We start from the raw sequence: 25,249 nt of genomic DNA on the forward strand, positions 1-25,249 counted from the left end.
AAACGAGTAAAACTCCAATTTTGATATTTATTGTTGTAAAAAAGAAGAAAAACGTATAAATTAATAGTAATTTGGCAATTTCTATTAACATCTACTTCATATCATTCAATAAATTAAAAATTAAACGTTAATTAGGTTCAATATTGTGTTTTTTTTCTCTTAATTCTTAATCATGTCACATCGATAGTTCACAATTTTATTTTTTCTTCTTCTTCTAGTATTACAAAAATCTCTCCGCGCGCGCACAACACAATAAATATTTTTAGAGGCTCTTTCACATAATTTTTCACGTCGTACAGAGAAATTGAGGCATAATGCAGCAGATAATTCTCACTTTAATAACCTTTTATAAAAGAAAACATTACAACAGGATCATTATTTCACGTTGTCTCAGTTTTAATGCTCAAAGAAGAAGAAAAAAATCATATTAAATAATCTCCGGAAGGGAGGGAAAATGCGAAACAGTTGAGCAAATAAATTATAATTAAATTCTCGGCAACTATTTAGCTCTATTATATCGATTATTATGTTCTGTTTTTCATATTTTTTTACACATTGGCGTTCTTTCCTTTATCTATAAACACACATTCACGCACGGCATAGTGTGAAAAATGGTTATTTATCGTACTTTTTTTATCTGTCCTTTTTTTGGAATAACTTTTACATGAAATTATTGGCTAGCATAGCAAGAGTTCTATATTATTTCGCTTTATGTGGTTTAGTTCTGCTTCTGGGGAAACATTGTAAATTCATTCATCATGAACTTCATATAATCATTTATTTAGATCGGAAGAATGGAGAAAGGTTGTCTGGGAAGGATGACATCATAAAATCATACTTCATAACATCATGGAAAACATTGATATGATGGAAAGGCAAGCAAATAAGTCCTCAGCAATTTCATTCACATTCGCTCTGCCAAGTTTTAGTTTTACGTCTTGCTAACAAACCCTAAAAAATTCACATAAAATGGTGACTTTGAATTTCGTATTTCAAAATCCTTAAAAAAAAAATAACTTCATTTTTTGTATCCTTTCAGACAACCCAACCGAAAATGGTGGAGCAAAACTCATAAAACGCAATATGAATTACAAAATAAATATGAAAATCCTAAAATTCTAGCGATAAAAAGAAATGAAATATTCACTCAAAGGCGCGCGTATTGCTTCCAAAATCATGTACATATTTCAGTTTGTTTGTTTTCATTCGTCCATTCAGAAACAACTGTCGCGTGAGTGAATATATAAAAATTTATCATATGATAACATAAATGAGATTTAAATGATAAATAATAAATGAAATTTTAGGCAGGAACGACAATCTTCCTATGACTTTGGGCCACCGTTCTCATTTTGGAAAAAGAATAAATTGCGCAAAATTGCCGTTTTCGTTGCTGATCGCTTTGATTTGTCCGCCTTCGCGGCATCGTGACTCTTTCCCTTGGAAGACGACGATCCACACTCCTCAGCATCGTGCTCAAATGTCACCGAAATCGTCGGCTCATCACCACCAACTCCTGCAGTCTCCTGTTCCTCCTGCTCCTCCTCCACCTCCAGACTCACATTCTCCGGGATGTAGTTGTTGCTGCCCGTGTTGCTGTCCACAGACAGATTTCTGTGCTGTGAATTAGTCAACTTCCTCTGCGAGAACGTCATCCTCTTGTGTCCCGACGACAGGCTGGATGAATCCAACTCATCCCGGAATGATCGCTCAGAACTCCGCATGGATCGTCCACTGTCCACACTTAACTTGTCAGCTCCCAAGTCCTGCAGGAAGACGGCTGGTTAGACCATTTAGAGCGTGGAAATGTGCGATGGAGACTCACCTGATCGAGAGGTACGGTGTACCAGGCGTCGGACTCCTTCTTGCCGTCGATCACGTAGCAAACAGTGCTGTCGAATCGCACCCGCTCAGAAATGCCATCCTCACTCACGTTCGCCGAGTCAATGTGCTGCCGTGAGCTGAGAATTGATCCGGCAAGAGCTCGAGTGGACGCAGTGTCGTTGAGTGTGTTTCCGGACTTCTCGCTCACGCACGTCACCGCTGAAGCCGTCTCCGATGTACTCACGTCTGCCTGCACTTCCAATCGATGTCTGAAAATCGGGATTATGGATGAGTTTTCTCTGCTACAGAAATTGAGAAACTCCCAAAAATGATCTCAGGAATCAAAGCTGGGATTATCACAAATCCCAATCCATTTGTTTGTTTGCTAATCATTACGCCAAAATTGAATATTTCACCTCAACAGAGAACATCTTACCCGGTAATACTGCCTGCGAGGGCGGTTGTGGATTCTCTCGTTGATGAACTCACAACGCCAATACTTGGATTCTGACCAGAAACGCCCAAGTGACTCCCACTGGCCACACTCAGACTCACTTCACCAATACTCGTGGCCCCAATTCTTGACACAGCATCCACACTTGCGGCATCTGCAGAGAGAGAGAAACCAGGTCAATTTCGCGAGGGCGGCAAATCTCAAATTTCACATCATCGTGAAAATGTTTTTTCCCTCCACAACTGCAAAATGCTGAAGAAAAATAAAAATGGGAATGACTTGGGTGAAATTTAATATTCATACGGGTTGCAAAGTGTCACGTTCACTGATGAAAGTCTTGAAAAATTACTTTCCAGAATGACTTCACGATCATTAATACAATTTTTTTTCTTCATTGCTACGCGACGCTGTTCTCCTCTCACTGATGGTAGAATTTATTCTTGTGAGGTTTCTCACACTCCTACAAAATTTTGCATATCCTCCAACAATTTCCGTGCAATTTTCCTAATTTCACATGGGAAAAGAGAGGCATGAGTGAGTGTGTAGTCAAAATAATTGATTAAATTTCTGCATCGATTTTCATCGTAATTGCTCTCTACCCAAAACCCAACTCTAATGGCCTCTCCACATACATAATATTGATCAACTGCGCGAGGAGCTTCAAGAGCCTCCACAAAATCATTATGTTCAGTGGAATTTTCTGTAATTTGTGCGTTTCCCATTAGTGAAATATCACAACGCAAAGGGTGTGAATTAATTATTGACAGATTCAATGGGGGATAATATTAGAAGCAGAGCGCACAATTAATTGATAAAATGGAATGATTAAGTTGTTCTCGTCATTTATCACAAATGTCCCATTTTCGGCCCAGATTTTCCTCTCTCTCTCTCTGTCTCTTGCAAGACAATTCAATTAGAGAGACTGATAAAAAATTAACAGCAGCGCAGAAGTGTCGAAGAGGATTTAGACAGTGATTTTTCAATTACACAAGTGAAAGATAAAAATTACCCGGATTCCGCGTGGCGCTGTACTCTTCCTCGAAGTCAAACTTGAAGCCATCCTTGGTGGTGGACACACCGCATCCGGCCCGACACAGGGACACCGGCACCACTCCGTACACGTAGAAGAGGAGAATTGGGACGCCAATTGCCACAGCCAAGCCGGCCAGAACCGGTGCCACGAGGACCTGCAAAGAGGGAACACACGCAAATGAGGTCAGTATCCGTGGGCGGTGGAGTTTCATCCTGAAATCTGGAGCATTACTTCACATCGATTGACCCCATTTTGAGAATGAATCACACCCCCTCCCCGCAGCTTGTTGTATTCCCATTCATTTCCACAGCCGAGAGTGCAACATCACTTCGTAGTTGGGGATTTAGGTCACAAACTACGTCATCGTTGAGATGGGAAAAGGATTTCACACAGGAGAGAGAGAGGAGAGATGGGCTGGCAAAAATAGAGTCCAGAGAGTTTTACATCCAATTCAAAAATATATATACACAGGGTGAAGATGTGAAAATATCCTCTGGATGAATGTCTCCACCACTTTGAAGTGCGCGTCCCTCCTTTTCCTCGTCATCATTATTCTCGAGTTCACCCTCCTTCTCTCAATACAATCCAATTGATTGTGAATAGAAATAGAAAAGCAATTCAAGCAGGGAGAGAGAGAGAACAGAGGATAAAACGATACAATAATAATTCGTTTGAGAAAGTATTTAAGCTCAAGAGGCATTATTTTCTTGCTTACTCCACATCACGGCAATTTGATAAAAGAGTTAGAAATTGTCATGATAAATTATTCACGCTCTTATACACTGATATAGAGCTCAATGTGTAGAAGATCGACACATAGTGGAAAGCTCAATGGTTTTTCTAGCTCTCTTTTTCCTTCGAATCAGAGCACTAAGAGTAAGGCATGTGTCTCATGTCCTTTCCATGAGCGATAAGTCTGTCCTCGAAGTTTCCTTTTCTTTCCCTTTCACGTCATTCTTCGCCCACTTTTCACTTTCGTGGTCAGTAATCACAACATGATGACAAAGGACACAGCATCATGAAAAGCATAAGGAGAAATCCCTTCAACTTTTCATCATGAAGTGGCAATTTGGAAATCCACAACTGGTTGTGATATTACACTTGTTCGATGCAATAAAATTCCCTCCATCCACCCCAAAAAAGCTACCGCAAAGAAGTCTGCGCGCCCAACCAACACACTTCCTCCTTCACATCCACACCCCCAAAACCACACCACTTTGACTCCCTTATGACTCATTTTTACGATGATTTCTATCGTCGACAGAGTACGAGAGAGAGAGAGACTTTCCTCTGGACATTTTCCACACTTATTTCCCTTATTTCATGAGCTCTTCACCCTTTCCGCCATTGCCCAAATTCAATGATTTCCCAACTCTGAAGTGTGTTTGTGCTGTAAAAAAAGGGAGAATATTATGAATGATTTCCCCCAATTACATCATAAATAAAGTCGATAAGATTTTTACGAGGACACACATTCGGCCATCCTTCCAGTGTGACTCAAGAAAGACTATGACGATTGACATAAGACACACATCGTTCACCATCGTTCACGATGAGCACAAAATGTGTGCACAAAGCAACTTTTTCCCCTTCAACATGGCATAATATTTAGTTTGTACTTTATTAAAATAATAATATTTATTTAGGAATTCTCTTGTGAATATTGGAGTTGGAATATTTCCCAGAAAATTCAGGAAAATGTGTCACAAACATTGATGGAAGAGTGTCTCTGGAAAAACATTATAATCAATTTGATATAATAATAAGAGACATTAAAACTCGGAAAACAATAAAATGTTATTATTTTCGAATGACAGAAAAAAGAGAGAGAGAGTGAAGTTTTCTATACATGAAGGGAACAATAATATTATTGTACATTAGAATTATCTGGAATTTCGTAGAATTACATGAAAACCAAGGTGAAAACCGATTAACTCAAAACTACACTAAATTGCCAATGAATACCAATAAATATTGATCTACTCTTTTTGCTCCACCTTAATGCACTGCCATTACTCAATTCTGACCCACATTGAACTTTTCTAAAGTGCAAAATGTGAATTCTTTCCCATTGTCTAGTGCCAGGAAAATTTTCCACCAGATTATCCACCTGATAAGACAGCCAGAGAGCATGAATTGGGGAAGACAGAAATGTAATCAGAGACAATCATACAAATATTCATCATTTCCGGAGACAATCTGCCACACCATATTACCGTCAGTGATCGAAATCATGAGAAATCCCCACATATTGACTCAGTCAATGGGATGGAGTGGAAATTGTTGGGAGGTCAAATGAGAAAAGTGATGACAAACTCAAGATCGAGATGACATGATGATGAAATCGATTTTGCATGGGAAGAGTAGATACATGTACATCTTATGTGTCGTGAAATCATCTTGAATTACTCAGAGAAAGTTTTCCATCTAGTAACTGCACAAGGAAAAATCCTCATAGTTTCTGCCTCTCTCTATTCCTCTTCTCTCCTCTTCTCACTCATGCGCAGACATTGGCGGTGTCGCAAGCACTTTCCACGAGACACTCGCTCTCTGTCTCTCGCGGGTACATCCACCTTTCCACCCTCACCAACACCCTGGAGTTGTTGATGTTGCGCGCCCCACAATTGCCAGGCCCCGGGAAGAGTGGAAGAGGAGGATTTTCACGTAATGATAGGGTAAATATTGGATGCCACGGATATTCCCAATAGGATCACCTCATATATTGTTCAATGAGGAAAAAAGAGTACGTCACTCTTCGGGGATTATCATCAAAGAGGTCACCCAAGAGGGGTGGATGAGTTTCAACGTTGAAATACCCCCATCGAGCGAAGAGAGAGATTGGCTGGTGGATTGATTTTCGAGACAGTAGTATAAACTCCACAGCATATATGACCAAATGAAGCCATAAATTCCCACCATCATGGGTCATTTTATCCTTGGGATTGGAAATTACTGTCGAAAAAGCGCTCATTCACACGGACGTGGAAAAACCTACCCTCTCTCTCTCTTCTCGCAATTATGCGGAGAGGACAGAGGAAAAATACACACCCATAGAGTGAAAACGGGAGCCACCTCTCACTCTCTATCTATCTCACATGCCGAGCTCTCTCTCAGTGGGAGTCTCTTGGGTGGAAAATTTCTCTCAAAGTCTCCACTTCTGCACAGAAATGCCACCGAAAGCCAGTCATCGGATCGTTGCTGCCGTGTTCTGATGCTCTGGCGGAATCTCTGGTGATTTTACTGCCTCACGCCAGAGTGAAAGCAATCACAGTGAAGGCACTTTTGGACGCAAAAACCAACCCATTTTCTCGGTGGCAAAAATTCTCTGTGTTATTCTGTTTTTTGTGCATTCTCCTTCGCATTTCAACACTTTTTTGCATCGCGCATTCTACGAGGAGAAAATGAGGTGCTGAGAAGAAATGTTGTAGGATTTTTCCATACACACTTTCTCACACATCATCCTCAATCACGCACAGTGTACAAAGGATAGCGCAAGAGGTGGAATATTACCGTCGTCAATTCTCTGCAGACACAGAAACTTTTCCTGCACAAGTGCTAAAGACAAAAAAGGATACAGAAGGCATATTTTCACAATCTCTACAGCACACAGACATACACACTGTATCAAGCGGAAGGAAGTGTAGACAAAAAGTGAGTTTCACAGGATACAGAGGAGATGTAATAGTTTTCACAGTGGAAACCAGCATGAACAGCACATATTAATTTGTCAGTCTGAGGAAGTGGTAGAATGCCCAGTGATACGCATATTGTTCGCCCATGGGATGCGTCGTACAAGTTTCCTTTTCACATTACAAAACAGTCATATAATAGTTTATACATGAGATCCATAGAATTATTACATATTCCATCCCTGAGAGTTCCCGAAAACCATAGACATTCCGTTTTTTTTCTCCTTCTTCATACATTCATTGGGAAATTCGAGTATTCAACGAGACAACAAATGTCATACAATTACTATAGTGGGCGAGGGTGTTGCAAAAAAGGCATCTAAAAGGACAAAAGCGACAGATGTGCTTGTCTAGACAAGTAGCAGTATTTTCATTTCATCGTAAGTCTCTCTATATATCTACCCAAACTCCCCAACTACTCATGAACACGCTGTTCTTAGAGCACAATTCACTGTATATGTATATTTTGGGGCGAAAAACCACCAGACATGCTCTTCACCGAGAGCCACCCACCCAGGAACTTGCTGGACTTCTTGCAGTGGCACTCAAGTTTCGCGTACAACGAATGTGTGCAGTGTGTGATGGTTCTCGCCTCGAAAAGAGCATTTTAGGCCATTCGCCTTCCCCTCAATAAAATGTCTCACTCAGTGAAGCAGAGAGTGAGCAAGCGGAGTCAGTTAAGAAAAAAATTTCAATTAAGGCAATAAATTGTAAGAAAATAATGGATTTGTGTCATTCAATTGTGCCATCAATTAAATATCATCAGCCATTCCGTAATTTGAAGGCAGGAAATAGAGAAACTCTCTTCACCCACATTCAACATCGTCAATTTGCCATTTTCAATTCAGGTGCTCTGACTAGACACCCCTCATCTGACTTGCTTTTATGACGCATCAAATGCTCTGCTGGCGCTCAAATTAACCCATTAAAGCTCATTCAACATTGTAATTAATAATGTGATGGTGTGAGTTTACATCTTTTGCCATTTAAAATGAACCAGGGAATATGAAACCAACACGACAGCAAATGTATTAATTACCCTTTTCCCACTTCTCTGGGAATATATATTCTCGTGTGACAATAAAATGTGGTGTCAATTTTCACTTTTATCATCTTCGAAAAATCAATATTCCACACACATTGAAGGCACATGTGTGCGCGCTATGTCAGCAGTCAAAGCACCTTGATCTCCAATGGAGTTTACAGAGAAAAAAACATCTCTTTCACCATAAACGTTTTCTGCACGCAAATTCCATGTGACACAAGTGGAAAAACACACACATAAGATTATTTTCTTCGGCGATTTGAGCGTCTCAGTGAATGAAAATGAACAATTTATCCATTTCTTCTTCCCTTCATGCTAAAATAATTGTATGAATCCAATTAGTAAGGGGAATATTGTACGTGAAGCACAATGAAATTTCTTCACATCACCACCAAATAGCTAAATTCATACTTCCAAGCACTTCATTAATATCCAAAGACCGAAAATAAAATAGAACAACTGCGTGTGGTGGTTTTCATCAGAATCTGATAAGACAGCTTTTCATATTTCATTTTTCCCTCATTAACCAACTCAAACCACAACAACAAAAACACCCACCCGAAGCACCCTTTGCGAGGAAGCGTACATATCTCATCCGTGAGATGTAATTCGCACCAGTGCCACCGCATTAATCATGGGCGCGCACATGGAGAGCATTTTTACGTGGAAGCAATCGACGATATACAACACTTCTTAAATTACATTGAGAAATTAATGCAACGGTACGATGCAGGGAGAGTTCACAGTGGGAGAAAACTATTCTGTGTAGCTGTAATAGAGAGAATCTCACTAATTACTTACATTTCACACATGATATTTCCCCCCTGCCATTCATCATATACACGTCTAATTGACTCGCAAATTCACCCAACCACGTGGAAATTCTGACTCATCTTAAACACTAACAAAACACTGTAATTGTCCGCCATACATTTCAATTTCAAACTCGAAAGTCTAATTTCTCTCTTCTCTCTTCCCCTCTCATATTATGTCATTTCCCAGGAAGTGAGAATAATTTGAAAAGTTGACGATGTTTGCAGAAGAGACCAAAAGAATCATTTGAAGAATGACGATGACTTATCTCGAAGATTTTCCATTTATTCCCACTCGACAAACTTCTCCCCACAATCGTACAAATTTAATTTTTTTCTCCTCACAGCAATGAAAAGAAATTCAGGGTGGAATGAATAGAGATGAATCGCGACAAATTTTTTTTTCTTCACAGACTTTGTACATATTTTTATTGCCCAATCTTGTGCTCAATAGTCTCTTCTAGTGAGAAGAGGTGGAGAAATATTGTAATTTATAGATTTTCTGATAAACATCCTGTGTTATTCAGCCTTGACATTGAGACAGTGTGAAAACCAATTTACATTGACAGATAAGAATTTTCAATCTCATTTTCATTACCAATTAATTGCGTCAATTGTCAGACAAAGTATTCAATTTCAAATGCAATGCAATGCAAGAGTGGGTGTTTTTAGTTAGTAGAAAAAAAAGATGTAGACACCATTGAAATCATTGAAGTTTGCTCATCTGTAACGCAAAAATTAATCAATCTACGGTCGATTTGATCTCTCTTGTCTATTTTTATGTGTCCACATACAGCACATAAAATTATATTGTAATAACAACAATATTGCCGCTGCTTAGCCATAAGAGTGGAACAAACACGATGAGAGACACACTCTCCACACCCACCCAGAGGCGTCGTCGTCATCATGGGACGACGACGTCGTCGAAAGGGAACCCCAAAAATACATACGACTTTTTTTCCTCGCCTCTCTATACGCTTCGCATAATATTCTAAATGTTCTCTGTTGTATGTGGACATCCAACAAAAGGGGGGGATATTTCACTCTCTTGTTTCACCTTCATTCATTCAGTCTCATTTGCCATCTCACTTACACATCACACTCCCATAAAATGCTTAAATTGCCATCATTGAGAGCCACCCATCTTCAGTTCACTACCTCCGTTCTCGCAAAGTGGAACATCTTCTTCCGGGAATCTCTTCAGAGCACACTCAAATTGAAATCCAATAAGTGACACTGCTAAGACATTCTCTCTCTTTCTCTCTCTCTCTTTTCTAATCGCCGCAGCCAAGAAATTGCCACAATGTCTGACACCGAGGAGGATTCAGCCAGTTCCGACAGTTGGCCCGTGAATGAAGATTGGCTGATTGACATCATCAAGGAGCATCACAGAACCACGTCCAATGTCAAAATCACCGTAAGTGAGGGAAGGTGGATTGAGTCGAAAGAGGGAAATTATTCAGTGCCCTCATAAGCACTGAATGGACATCCAATGAAAGTGAAACTGCCCATCAAGCTCATCCTCTTCTCACTGGCTTTTGCAGGATTTCTCCGTGAAGCCCGGATCGCACGATGGTGTCAGCAATTTGAGTGACATTCTGGCAGTATCCGTGGATTATGACATTGAAAATGAGACAGCGGATGGTGCCCGTTTGGAAATCATCATCAAATTACTGCCTCACGACCCATTCAGTCGATACTTTGTGACAGAGGCACAATTTGATTTGCGTGAAATTAAGTTCTACACCAAAGTAAAATATTTATCCATTATTTTCCTATTCACTTCTAGACATTTTCATTATAATTGAGACCATTTGTCTCTGTCTTTTCACAGATTTTGCCTGATTTACTGGAGTTTCAGAAGAACTATTTGGCCACCGGAGAGACATCACTGAGAATATCCGTACCAAAGTGTCTCCACACTCACTACATTGCCGGCAATCTTCACTCAACTGGCCATCAGCACGAGGAGAACAGTCCAGAACCACCAGAGAGTATACTAGTTCTACAAGATATGAGACCTTTTGGCTACAAGGTATACAACAAAACACACCACACTTGCAACAATAGGCGATAAAGTGTATTGAAATTTCATATCTCCCCAACAGTCGGCACACTTTATCAAAGGACTAACACTTGAGGAGGCTGAGTGTGCTATTAGAGCCATTGCAGCCGTTCACGCCTTATCGCTGGGAATGAAGACAAAGCACAAAGTGGATCTCAATGAGAAGTATCCGTTCCTCTTTCAAACCGCCCGCGCCACTGATAGCTACCAACAGCTAGTTGAGCAAGGACTGCCTCAACTCACGCGCTTCCTCGAGCGCCAGCCCGGTCATCAGAAGGAGCTCCAAGCCTTGTCGGATCTTCGTCCCAACACCAGATCACTCATTGCCAATCTCTTGCAGCCCATCGAGCCGATGGGTCTCATCACGCACACTGACTTCTGGTGCAACAATCTCCTCTTCAGGGAGTCCATTCAACCAGAAAGTGACGACAACTGCGTCATACTTGACTGGCAAATGGTCACATATAGCCGGTAATTTTAACGCACATTCTCGCCCAAATCAACACACTAATAATACTCTCTCTTCCTCCACTCCATCAGGCCAACCAATGACATTGCCCTCTTGCTCATCTCGTCCCTTCCGTCCCACATTAGACGCGAATATACGTCAAAACTCTTGGACTTGTACTACAACACAATGAAGATAAACTGTGCAAAGTTCACAATTGACCTGGAAATTGATTTGCAATACGACAGGGAGAAGTTGCACAGAGACTACAAGTGAGATGTCCCTAAAATGCTGCCCTCAAACAATGTTTCTTATCATATATTCACATATTTTCTCGCAGGAAATCTCAACTCTTGGCTCTACTTCTCTGTGTAGGATCTGTTGATGTGGCAATTGGCAATGTGGAGGCTGAGCAGCGCTTACTGGATGTTCTTCAGGATTTCTACGCTGAAGGCGTTCTAACTTTGGAATCTGAACTTATTTAAATCATATAGTCACTCCCGTCAAAAGCACAAGAGCATTTCTTCTCAAAACGTATAATATAAATTAAATGATGTGAATCAAAAGAGACAGCTTAAGAAATTAATCAGTGGGAAGCGCAATGAAATATTAATTAAATTACATTTCTTTCTCTCCATCTCACTCTCTTTTTTTATTCCTCTTCCTCTGTCTTTATTTAGCAACGCTCAAAAATTGTATCCACCTAATTTTGAAGATGAGGATAGAGAGAAGAAATAAATAGCAGAAGTATCAAATGAGGAATCATTGAGCTGAGAGAGGAAATATTTTATGAAGAATAATCTCCAAAAGTAAATTTAATAATCAATTATAAATGTAATAGCAATTCGTAATTGTATCTCAAGAGTGATTAGGAGTACTTAGAGGACAAAAATTACATTATTTAGAGATGATTCACCCGGAATATATATATATTAATGCAAAAGTATTTTTGGAAAAGCAAATTAAATAATTACTCTCAATCAACCAACACACTGTATATTGCAATAAAATAATTACCAGAGTGATAATTAGGTAGTGTGAGAACGAAAATAAAGAGAAAAAAAACACTCTTTTTCTAGAGTCATAGTTTCGTCGATAGAGAGTTATTTTGGGATCATGCTGAAAGTCTTTACGAATGTAATTAAAAGCCTCTCATGATTTATGCAGAGCTTAATGCAGTTTAGAAACATACAAACAAGATGTGAGACAAAATACCTATCTTTATATATTCGCAATATTTTATCTCAATCACAATAAAGATGAGAATTTCCTAGATAAGTTCAATTGCCTTTTTTCATCCTCCTTTTTTCCCTTTCTCACATTCACACACACACAAACACACAAAGGAAAGAATTGAGAGATCTCGTGCAAGAATGTCAAATGGAAATAAGTAAATATTTCACTTACGGATGCAGCAACAGCTCCCAGAACTGCACAGTTCCTCTTGTGCTTCCCTGCCACTTTGTAGCGTGCATGAATTTTGCGTCCAACCCAGACTGGAATTCCTGTTCACGTGCAAGGGTTGACGAGGCGTCACAAGCGTGTTGACAGCAACAACAACAACGAAAAAAGAGAGAAGGACAAATGAACTTGGTCAACATTTACATAACATTTAGGAGATTTGAGTGGCTGTGGAATGTGTCAACAGACCTATTATCATCGCTGGCACCGCAATACCGGCCACAAGTGCAATACCAACCGGTGCCCCGACTAGAGTTCCCAATTGCCATAGGAGTTTCTTTTTGCGTGACCATGGTTTCTTACCCCAGAATGTGCAACCGGATGGACTGGAAGAAACGGAGAGACGTGTGATTAACTGATTCTGGGCCAAACGAGTTCTGTCAATATTGTATCAAGTGCAAGTCAATTAATGGGGAGACAAAAAACAACTCGTCAAATGCCTTTCACTCCCCTCAAATAAAATAGGTATACAACTTCATGTCTCTATAACGTGTTTGTAAAAACCAAAAATCCCCTTGATATTTGTGACAATTACCTTAAATAGTGTAGATCAGTAATTAATTTCATGCACAACCAGCAAAATTCAGAACCACACACGGCACAAACCATGTGATTGCATGAACCATCATCCATCTTCACAATCAACACCTGGCACCGCGGACACGGCTTGATGTCGTCGCGATGCTGAGAGTCTTGACTAATGCTCCCCGATGGCGCTCTCGTGGGACTGTGCCGGGATGCCCTTGCAGCATCGCACGTCTGATCCGGGTGCCACTCGGCTTTGCAGTGATAGCAGAAGTTAACATCACAGCCAGGACGTTCACACTTGATGCGCGGACACGAAGCACACCCTGTGGCGATGACTGCAAAACCACAGTCCGGCGCTGGACACCAGCGAGAGTCGGGATCTGCCAGGAGTACGCGTCTCACCATAAAGTCTTCGTATTTGCTCATGATGGACGGGTGATTCTGCAGCAGTTTCTGGATGTCACTCGGATGCATAGCCTCCAAGCACAGAGGGCAGGCTGAAATGATGACGAAACACTGGGTCAGAATGATAACACACAGCGAGACGTGTCTCAAACAGTTGTTTAACATTCTAGTTACAGTCAGAAAACCCATTCAAACTACAAACAGTGGGAGTTTTGACGATATGACAATGCATGAAGAGTGAAAGCATTTTGTAGAAATTGAAGTTTGTGAAAAAATCACGAACAAAAATACTTAAGCTAATGTAAAAAGAAAAATTCATAATCTAAGAGGAAATGCAATTTCCGATTTCAATCACTTCTTCTCCCTCACACACTCACCGATATCAGTCCGGGATTCTGTAATCTCAATTATCAGATAACTCTCGAGGCAGCCACGGCACGTGGTGTGACTGCATGTCAGCAGTGAATAGAAATCATCACGCGATGTGTGATTGTAGCAGAGAAGACATTCCTCAGACGTGGCCCCCTTTCTCAATGCTGCACTCGCTTCAAATTCTCGTTGTTCGGCAGGTGTTATACTAGATACAGTGTATTTTGGCGGTGGCGGAGTCACACTTGCACTCGCATTCGATGACGGCACATCACCATGACTCTGCTGGTGCAATTAAACACAGTATTAATCAATTGGTTGAAGGGAATTTATGCACAATTTTTAATCATATGGAACCTTCATACACATTGTCGTGCGTCATTATTGATAAATGTAACCACGTGGAGTAAGAGAAGGAAAAGGAAAATTGCCAATAATTACAATTCATGTTCAAATAAGCAATTTGACGTGAATGATATTGAACCATTATTTGATTTTCAATTTCATTTCACTTGAGAATCTCTGTGAACGCTTGTGATCACATAAAACGCAATTATTGCGACACATTCAGTGTTCAAATGCAGCATTTCTGAGAAATTTTGCGGCAAGAAACATGTCAAAGAGTTACAGTTGTTAAAAGAGAAAATCAATTGAACGATAAATCCATTGGAAAATTGTTGCTTTTTCACCCAATCGAGCTCTTACGTTATATACATTGGTTCTTGCGGAAAAAATCATCTCTACATTGGGACTTTCATCAGAGAAACTCTTTTTCTTCTCTCAATCGTGAAGCGGAGAGAAAACAACCTTCATGAATCTCAAATGTTGATACATAACTCTGTTTCTCTCGTTTATCAAATAAAATTTATCTCCCATTCTTCTTTCTCACTTCCATCGTCTTTTTCCCTTCAATCGTCAATTGCGAAACGTAAACAAGTCAAAGATTAAATATTTAATCGCACACCAATGTGATGATTGTTCTCGGCTTTTTTTGTTGTGATTGCAAATTGCCCATCTCACCTTGCTATTTCCACTTCCGCTGCCACTTGCATGGCTCTTCTCGTGCTTCGACGATCCCTTCTCCACATCGCACAGTCTCTGGCCCAACGGCGGACTGCCACGAGCCGCTCGGGCGCCCTGCAGCAACAGCCTCCGGAGCGAAAAATCCGGAAAACTGAATGCATTCCGCGTACTTCGGCGCATTTTTCACTCCTGGAAAAAGAATGAAGCACAAAATTAGATACGCAATTCAAAAATGCGTCAAGAGAAATGCAATTACTCACTCTTGCTACAGATGATCCACAAATAATATCCACAATTCAATTAGCATTTACTCGATTGCATTCTATTCCACCCACTCATGCTATGATGCAGTGCATTTGATGTTGAAGACATTACCAGAAGCACAAACACGAAATATTTTGCTCCTCTCCTGTTTATATGAATCAAAACACTAAAAAGCTGAACACTTGAAGCTCCGACTAGATGAATTGCCGGTGGTTCTGAAAATAAGAAGAGTATTATTAGAATTATCAAAAGAGGGTCATATTTTTTATCACTTAAATCTACTTTTCATACTCTATCAACTGTGATAATGAATATTTCCCAAGGAAATCCACCTAACTAGTACAAGAACTTCAGACAAAGTCAACACCGAGAATTTCTGCTCAATTGGTCAGCATAATTAGAATTCACTGAGTATATTTTGACTTTAATATAAATATATTTGCGAGGAATGTTGTGCAACGTTCAAATGATCTTCAAGCACCTCCATAAATATTTTACTCTCAGCCACTCATAAAGTCTCCCTCCCACAAATTGATGAATTTCAAACTTTTCTCTCTACCCTCATCAATTTCTACCTCCTTTTCTTCTTCTGTGCTAATGAGATTCACTTAATTTGTGTATTTTCCTCACTCTCTCATTCATCCATGGTGATTTGTGAATGAAGTTTCCACACCGCAAGTATTCATTTATTATTATCGTGTCTCAGAGACACAAAGCAGCTCCTCACAAACAAGATATCCCTCACATCTCAGAGTCAGTATGGATTTTGCGAAAAAAATATGTATAAATTAATTCATTAGCATCATCTCAATACCAAAGTCAATACGCACGCGAAAACTTTTTTTTATCTTCACAAACACACTCCGAAAAAAAACATCACACGACTTTGATTAACAAAACATTTGCATATTGATTCATAACTTTAAATGCCACATTAGCTGGAAATCTTCACTTCAAATTCTTCCTCTTTGTTCTCATTGGAGAGTATTTATCACTATAATTTCTTCCTCCTTTTTTATCTCCCATCTACAATGCAAACAAACAACAAGGCATCTCTATTCATTTTTCATTTCATAACATTTAGTGAAAGAGTGAGAATAATACCCGGGAAAACCTCAAATTAATTACATGCTCCATAGTTACTAAATGCTATGGTAATTCCCTCTTCTACACACCGTGCGATGATGATTTGCAGGTGATCTTTGCAAAAGTAAACATAAATTGTTTCAAGGTGATAGTAATTGATAATGAATCTATTATTGCTTAACTGCATTAGCGGATTGTCATTGAATTCTGGCATTTTAGGCGAGCAATTAGATAATATTTCTTGCATACATTGTAACTTTATTCACGCCTCTTCACTGGATTATTACATTCAGACAACACATTTAATGATAAAGAGAGAATACTTGAAACTATGGACACACTTTTGTATTGGCAATGAGATTGAATTTTTTTCATGTAAAACATTCAATTTCAATTCACAAATACCAGACTTCAATTTGCAATGTGAAGCAGTAATTGACATCTAAGCAGTCTACACTGTGTCCATAATTTACAATACATTGTCTTCAATGCTTAAGCTTCTTGTTCCATCACTCTTGTTGGGAGAATAACTCAAGAAAATGACATGGTTTACACTAATTTCACAACTTCTACTATTTATTGCCACTAACAATGTGACTTTTTGCCATAAGGAAGAAAATACAGCATTGTATTCATATATACACATTTTTTCTCCATCGTCTCACACATAAAAACTTTAAGGCCTTTAAGGTAGATTTATCACCGAAGAGTCGAATAAGATGCAAAGCTGAGTAAACTCGGCGCTTATTGCACATTTTTCATTCTTCTTGAAAATGCATTAAAATGCGTAGGTGTATGATAAATGGATTCATATCTCTTTTCCTGGTATTCAGTACAGACACCGCCAGAGTCCTAATTTCAATATTTACCCACTCTGTTTAGTGCACGGTGTATTTCAATTTAAATGTCTCCGCAACCGCATGACCTCTTTCCCTTCTCACGTACACCTCACAGTCAATCATTAGTGCACAAATTAACCTAGTATCGATAATTGAGGTAGAATTTGTATCAATACACATATATGCGTTTGGCTAGAGTGATCTCAACACTGATTATTCTTATACGCACACTCTCTTCACATGGTGTTTTTTAGCATTGACACATTTTATAAATCCACTTCTTTTGCAGCAGCATGCAGTGTCGTTATAATCAGCGTGTGATGAAATGCCAGCAACACACTCTCTGAGAGTTCAAGTATAGAAAAACATCCACACAATGTGAGGCGCTTCTCAACACATGGATTTAAATTGTTCTATAATTTCGCATAATTGAGAGGGAGGTTATTGAAAAACGTAACGAGAAATAAACCAATTTAACTCGCAACAATTGTGACACCCTTTTACAATGGTATAATCACTGCATTGTGCCTCAATTGGCGATATTTCTCGTCTTCTCTCTCTCTCACTGCCCCCAAATCAATTTCCAAACGCCTTCTGATTTTTTTGTTGTTGTTTTACTTCCACCATTCACACACATATTGTCACGAAAGTCGAAAAGAGAATGTCTAAAATATAGCCGAGAATATTGAATTACCAATAATTGAGCCACTCTCAGACGCCACTATTTTCAATTAACTTTTGCTCCCCATCAACCAATGTTACAGCGCACTCTGAGAATCATATGCATTCCCTCAACGTGGACGTGATCTAATGCAAGAATGCACGTGATTATGGTAAGACAGTAACTCCTCTTTTCACTCTAGTCCATCCCCCCAGCACAGCCCTCGAGTTTCATAACAAATCAATCACACTGAGAGAGTGAAAGACGTGAAGCACTGAAATACACTCTCCGGGAGTCACGCAAAATGTGCACAAGTTGCTGGTTTAAATGAAACTAAAAGTGAGAAACTCACGGCTGTAGCTTTGGTCAAACACCTAAACCTCCTCTTTACAGCGCTCGACTGAAAACCTCGTTCGCACTCGTGCTCACACTCCAAATATTCACCAACTCAATGGGTGAGCTTTTCAGCATTGGAACTCTGTGTAGTTGTCGGGGTTTTCTTATTGTTACTTATTTGTCCAACTTGATGATTTCGCGAGTGTTGGTAGATCTCAAACGTGTTTTCTCTCAGCGAGAGCAGCACTCGAGGGGAGGTCAGTAATTTTTCTGTAATTGTCTACAGAAGGGTGAAATTGTGTCAAAATGATCTGGAAGAGAAAAAGAAACAGAGACAACACACACAGTATTAGTTGAGCAATTAGACACTGTGCAGCATTACAAATGACTTTTCATTAAATTCCACACAACATCCCATACATTTTTCCACCATATAACATAGACAGTTAGAGACAGAGAGCGAGAGAGGAGCAAACTTGTTGATATTTTTCTATATTGCACAGTCATTATATTATTTTTTGCATATATAAGAGGCAAAAAACGTAATGTTCAATGCAGATTCCCACGTGAAACATGTTCCGAACGATGACATCGCTCGCCACAGACGAAAGAAGCGCGAGAAAGTCGTTGAGTCTCTATCAAATCTCACACCAACTCATCTTTGCTCATATCCATATACAAAATTCATCTCCACAAGATTTCAAATGAAACAACATCTCACTGATGACTTCTTGCTTCATTAGCTCATGCACACGAGTTACAGTTCAATGGAAAATATCATTAAACTTGCAGGCGAAGACAGAAATGAGAAATTTTTTTTCCTAACAATATATAACTCTCCCAACACGACAATTAGAGAGCTTAATGATGATAACAACAATTCTAACATGTAAATACAATTTTGCTTTAACTACTACTTGAGAATGGCTTTCAGTCACTATCTGATTAAATTTTTTCCACGACATTGCGCTATTCTTTCACTCATGCCAGAGATAAATTAGACGGATTATTATTTATATTTCATACAAAGTCAAGTATTCATGGAAGGAATAATAATTGAACTGAAGACTAATCATTGTTTTAATTTTTCCAACACTCAAAGAGATGTTCAACTTTATTTTATCATAATTACAATTCTAAACAAGCCGTAACAAAATTTTGAAAGTGTGATATTTAATTTTCTGTATATCATAACATCTCCTTGGAATTAAAAAAAAAAGATTTGCATTTTAACCTTCTTTTAACCCTTTTTTTACATCTCATCTCCCAGATTTAATTTGTATGAAAATGATTCTTTTTGACACCTTTCTCCAATTTGCATAATTTTCCAATTAAAAGAATAGAAATTGTTTGACTTTTTTTGTCGGTAATAAAAAGTATTCTATCTCTTTGCATTTTCATCGTAACACGCGGTATAATTTTTCTCACTGTGTGACGTTGAGAAACATTAAGCAGAGCCATAAAATTGTAAGATGAAAATTCACTTACATACATTTCTGCAGAAATCCACTAATTTCTGCTCTTCTCCCCTTCAATTTCTTCATACATTTTCCTTTGCCTCTTTTTTTCACCATCACGCATCTTCTTCGTAAAATTAAATCAGATATTTATTTTTAGTATTCAATTGAATGCTACATCATAGCATTCAAACGACAAAAATACCACAACAAACTCTCGAGTCGAGAGAGTTTCTCAATGACGCGGTCATACGATGAGATAAAAATGTTTCGCAGAAAGATTTATCACACTTTTTTTCTTCTCCATCCTTCTACAATACATATCTCTCTCTCTGTTTTTTTTGTCTTTTACATGTGACTATAAAATATTCTTTACTTCTCCAATGGATCTACTCCAGCTTGGAATCGAGCAAAATTTTTATAATAACTGCATCAATCTACTTTCTCTTTCATTGCTCAAATAAACAGCAAAACCACGATATTCTTGCAGCAATTTGGTCATGAACATCAGGTTTATCGTTGCAAAAAACACTTCATTTGCAATTTACATTGAAGTTTTTCTCTCTGTGTTTTTTCATGATATTCATCTCTCACTGCGCTCTGTGTCTCACTTTCTGTATAGTTCAACTCTTCAACTCGCATTTTCCTTATTTGTTGGCCATCGACACTTTTTTTTCGTCATCATTTCAATATATCAGCGCAAACATCTGCATTACTCACATGAGCTTCTATTTGTTCTCGTATTGCTATCTATTTCTCCTCACCACATTAGCGGATGAAAGTCAACATGCTGATATTGTTTTGCAAGAGAATCCTAGACTCGAAGCACTTTGTTTAGCAATGAGAGCAAAGAGGAAGCCAGAGAGACCATCTAATAATATTTTCAATTCATTCTCATGTAAAGTCAAGGTTCTGTGTTGATTGATCTGGAGCTCTGAGTGGATAGATAAATATTGCAGAGCCTAACACAATAACTGAGGATATATCCGTAGCTTATTTTTAGGCAACACACACACACACACCGGGTTAGAGACGTGAAAAAACACGCCCACGAAATGAGGAGAGACTTCAATGTTGCAAAAATGTCTCATAAAGATACCCAATAATTCAATACACTTCAGCCTTTTCACTTTTGCAGACTACTTCACTTGGCATTTTTGGCGTGAAGTAAACTTTAAACTCAATTATCGTCTGCATGCAATTGAAGTGTCTTGTCTCAAACCATGAACAGATTGTTAATTTACGAATCTTTCCTATACAAAGTATTTCTCTCTCTCCCTCTCTTATCTTTTCCTTGTTTTTTTTCTTTTTTATTCATCAAGCACAATTTCTTTCTCTTCACTCATATTGATTCTTCGTACGTTGAATGGAAGATAATACGAAAGAGATTTCATTCCTCTCGCTTTCATTATAAGGCACAAGACAGTATTTCATATTGACAGCTTTCTTCTGCGCGCGTCTTTTAATAAAAACCACCTCACACACTCATGAGCTATGGGATGAAAATGCAAGTGTCCATGCCATGGTGAATACAATATAATTAAAAGCGGTGAAAAGACGATAAATATCACCAGTACATCATGGCCTTTTCGTATAAAATCATTTTGACAAATTAATTTCACTTTTCACACAGACTTTTGCCGAGGAAAAGCATGCAGAAAGAGAGAGATTGAAAAAGTTTCTTCAACATATATTATCACTTGTAGGTGAAGTACTCCTCACAAGACATCTCATGTCAATTTAATGTTCACATTTCAGTGGATAAAGTATAAAGTTTATCTTCTTCATCGCCATCATCGTGCATCCATTAAGAGTTAAGATGTGCACATCGCCAATTTTTAATAAACAACACCATATCGTCTGTGTAATCATTTCAAAATCATATTACTACCTCCGCATAAATGTCACCTGGCTAATACACACGCCCAACATGACACCTTAAAGAGCAAAATGCAATCAAACGCTATGTATGCAATAACATCTGCAATCCACTTAAGAGAAATTTAATGTCTACTTGTTTCCTATATGCATCGATGTAAACCATATTTTGTCTATTTACCTATTAGATGGAATAATCTAACTCAAGGGAGATTAACGACAGCAAATGGGATGTTATGTAAATGAGAAATATATACACACTGTCGTCTGATGTGACAAAATAATATTAATTTGATTTATCAGTCTCCACGAAGCATTAGACAAAACACGTTTCCAAGTCTGTCATATGAAGGGAACTTTGTCAAAAATGCTATTATTCAATAGCAAATCTCTTTGTCATGCAAACCCACAGAAATTCTTCTTACTTTCCCACCAATGCTGGCGCATTTCTCTTATGCCATTACATAATAATACATTGCATAGATTCCACAGAAAGATTTCTCGGTATTTAGAATATTCAAAAATTGTCTTCGTCAAGCAATTCCAATGACAAATTCAATGTAAAAGTTGAATTTCTTTTAATTACAACCTGTTCACACGGGTATACTTAAATTTCACTTACAAAAGCGCATTTTCACAATTCCTCGCTGCACTTATCTCTCAGTCTATATTTGTGGTTCATAATTCGCCCAAGGGCAGTGTCACACGACACAATGCGAATCTGTTATTCATGTGGAACTTTACTTTATAACTGGAAATTATTAAATATATTCACGCATACCTTTGGTCGTAAAACAATTTTGCCACGTAAATAATATTATGCTGTTCGAAGTAATTTTCATAGACTGTTACATCGCAATCACAAATGCATAAGAAGAAAGCAACAGAAGTGCTTATAGAGCGAAAAAATAAACATTGTGCTTGATAAGAAGACACTTTTAAACATTCAGATCCTCATAAGCAATTGTCCTAACTAGATACACTTCACTAGCATAAGAAATTATTGTGATCTTTGCTCTCTTTTCCACTTTCACCACGTCAAAAGCCAATTTTCCACATCACAAGCGGAATATCTTGACATTTTTATGATCGTTTCCCGTACAAACACCGCACCTGAGAAGCCAAATGGCAGATGAAGCAAAAAGGTGCTATACCAAATGATACGCGTGTAATAACATTATGTCGTCTGTTGACTACACTTTTTGGCCAGTAGAGTCGCGTAGAAAATAAATTTTGAGAGTCTTTCTCACTTTTACTCAGCCAGATAGTGTCTTTTTGGGCAAATAAAAAACAGTCACGTTTGACTACTGTTAATTTCTTCTGTTTTCACGTCTCCTCAGCACCAATGTACGCATGTGAAAACATCTTGGGCGTATAAGCAACCAAAAATTCTATTATATTATCACATTACGGACTCTTTTCCCTCTCTGTCCCACTCACTTTCCATCATCCGCACCTCTTTTCCGCGTTCATACGCGAGGGAGATGTCAGACAATGCCCGCACTAAAAAATGACTGACTGAATAATGGTCAAGAGATAATTCGTATTAAAAATTCAGCTGCTCTATTAGGTAAGAGTCTCACATATATTTCTTTATTACAACCTCTCTTTACTGTTAAACCTTTTTCATGGCAATGCTTTTTATACCGTGATGTGACGATTAAGTATATTGATCCATATCTCAATGTCTGTATCGTAACGTATATATACTTTTTTTTCATCCGATACCCATCATTGAGATAGATCATGAGGCAATAATCAAGCATTAACCCTTCACCTCTGAATTTCACAGGCAAAAACAAACACTCTGTAATATTGACTCATTTCGCAAGTGTTATATTTCTCGTTCTCATTCCTTGAATTTACTATTTGGAGAGCACTCAGTTCACATAACATCCAAGCCATATGTTTTTCAACATTCTACAGTGAAATAATTTTACTGAAAAATTTTAATTATTCTCACACAATTTTCAATCGATTCATTTAACAATTTCAGTCTCTCAAATTACACACGATGAAATTCGCAATGAAAGTTTAAGTGGAAAATGCGAAATTAAATATTCTCTCTCTCTCTCTCTCTCTTCACTCTGTCATTCTCGAATGTTCACCACTATCGAATTTGCTGGCACTCATTTGATAAAACTCTCCTTTTGTCTCCATACTCCTGTGATTCATGTGAAAACTTTTCCACAAATGAATTTCAAGTTGTGGGTGAAATAAAAAAAAAACACAATTTTTCCACCATGTGATAAAAGCCACACTCTCAAATTGCCTCTCTATTAATCTGTGAGTGTCAATTAATCAGCATGTGTGAATGTTTTTCACTGAAAATTGGTGGGTGCTTGATAAAGCGAAAAAAAAATTAAAATTTGGATTACTGATAACATTTGTGATATCACACTTGTCTGTCATTCGCAGCCAAATGTCGAACACTTTTTGCCATGATTCTATCGCATGGGTGAAAAACGCAATTTTTCATGCATTTCTGCAATCCAACCAATTTTACGGTCAATTGTAATCACTGAAATGCACAATGTATTATTTGCAATGAGGAACGAAAACTTCCACACAGCCCCAAATGGACTGTCCTAGAATGCAGAAGTGCGATAGCGACTAAAATAGAAAGTGTTATGATTAACAGAATTAAGGCACAAATTGTGAGAAGGAGGTCAAGTGTTAACAAAATTCATGCTGAGATGAATGCAAAAGACACAAGAGAAGCATCTCATGGAATATCGATTTCAAAGCATAGATGTGCCACAATCTCAGCTCAAGTGAACGTCCACGAGGCAGCCGAAATTTCATTTCATGGCAAATTATCCACTTTGTGCGTGTGTAGAAGGACACAAAAAGCTATTATGCAATTTTTGGCATAGAATTTGTGCCCACAAAAAAGCCTCCAGTCAAAGGTATGCAAAAGACTCACTGTAAAAATGGTTGCATAAGAAGCAAGAGATGCGAAATAGCCCATATAAATTGGTTGTTTCTTATCGCGTGAAATAAGTGAAAGATAATTAATGCAATCAGCAAAGAGAATCGAAATATAAAAGTGTATTCTGAAGAAGTATTTTATCTCTTTTTTCTTTACATAATTCCCTGCTATTGATTTTTACTCACATTGCGAGAGTGAAAATCCCACAAATAGCGCTAAAATATGCTTGCAATTAGATGACTATTAGATAGTGGCGCGCGGTATAAAGTAAACAGGAAGAGATGCACATTGTGAAGAGATACACAAACTCTGTTCACATTCAATTTCAGAGTGAAATAAGGTGTATAACAACAATATCGAGTGGTTCTTCTCTTTTCAATTCAATCAGTCGAAGAATGACGTGCAATTAGAAAGAAAGAATAGTAGCTTGTTATTCTCGTGCTTCGCGTGAAACACTGTCGCTTCTTGATCCAGATTTAGACGCAGAATGTTTCTTGTTTGTAAAACCACTTATCACAGATATGAAAATAAAGCGGTAAATAATATTGCACAGCATCTTCAGGAAGTACACTCAAACAAATTAGAACTACTCTGTAAATATCATTCAAGAATTTAGCAAAACATGTTTTCCACCGAT

General features: G+C 38.4%; 2 protein-coding genes across 7 annotated transcripts in view; one reads left to right on the plus strand and one right to left on the minus strand.

Moving 5' to 3' along the window:
• Nucleotides 1-13: 13 nt before the first annotated feature.
• LOC132265184 (E3 ubiquitin-protein ligase RNF19B-like) overlaps nucleotides 14-25,249 on the minus strand; it is a 28,799-nt gene continuing 3,563 nt past the window's right edge. Inside the window, exons 2-12 of one of the 5 annotated variants that reach the window (XM_059765756.1) lie at nucleotides 18,362-18,656; nucleotides 15,420-15,638; nucleotides 15,157-15,348; nucleotides 14,145-14,418; nucleotides 13,370-13,859; nucleotides 13,024-13,160; nucleotides 12,781-12,878; nucleotides 3,288-3,465; nucleotides 2,261-2,432; nucleotides 1,826-2,093; nucleotides 14-1,766 (exon numbers count right to left, since the gene is read on the minus strand). In XM_059765756.1, coding sequence (XP_059621739.1) covers nucleotides 1,326-1,766; nucleotides 1,826-2,093; nucleotides 2,261-2,432; nucleotides 3,288-3,465; nucleotides 12,781-12,878; nucleotides 13,024-13,160; nucleotides 13,370-13,859; nucleotides 14,145-14,418; nucleotides 15,157-15,339 — 2,241 coding nt within the window. In that variant the 5' untranslated portion in view covers nucleotides 15,340-15,348; nucleotides 15,420-15,638; nucleotides 18,362-18,656 and the 3' untranslated portion in view covers nucleotides 14-1,325. Of the gene's footprint in view, nucleotides 1,767-1,825; nucleotides 2,094-2,260; nucleotides 2,433-3,287; nucleotides 3,466-12,780; nucleotides 12,879-13,023; nucleotides 13,161-13,369; nucleotides 13,860-14,144; nucleotides 14,422-15,156; nucleotides 15,349-15,419; nucleotides 15,639-17,378; nucleotides 17,636-18,042; nucleotides 18,329-18,361; nucleotides 18,657-25,249 lie in introns of those variants that run through there. The other 4 variants (XM_059765752.1, XM_059765754.1, XM_059765755.1 and 1 more) reach the window with 4 other exon arrangements.
• LOC132265186 (uncharacterized oxidoreductase dhs-27-like) lies at nucleotides 6,515-12,645 on the plus strand. Of its 2 annotated transcripts, XM_059765758.1 has the most exons (7): nucleotides 6,515-6,962; nucleotides 10,148-10,277; nucleotides 10,405-10,611; nucleotides 10,695-10,895; nucleotides 10,969-11,396; nucleotides 11,466-11,645; nucleotides 11,714-12,645. In XM_059765758.1, exons 2-7 carry the CDS (start codon nucleotides 10,164-10,166, stop codon nucleotides 11,856-11,858), a joined length of 1,275 nt encoding a protein of 424 aa, XP_059621741.1. In that variant the 5' UTR covers nucleotides 6,515-6,962; nucleotides 10,148-10,163; the 3' UTR covers nucleotides 11,859-12,645. The 2 variants fall into 2 exon arrangements, with proteins under 2 accessions (XP_059621741.1, XP_059621742.1); XM_059765759.1 differs by lacking the exon at nucleotides 6,515-6,962 and having other exon boundaries at nucleotides 9,559-10,277.

Source organism: Phlebotomus argentipes, unplaced genomic scaffold (genome assembly GCF_947086385.1).
Source record: "Phlebotomus argentipes unplaced genomic scaffold, Phlebotomus argentipes genome assembly contig_2, whole genome shotgun sequence".
Classification (NCBI taxonomy): Eukaryota; Metazoa; Arthropoda; class Insecta; order Diptera; family Psychodidae; genus Phlebotomus; species Phlebotomus argentipes.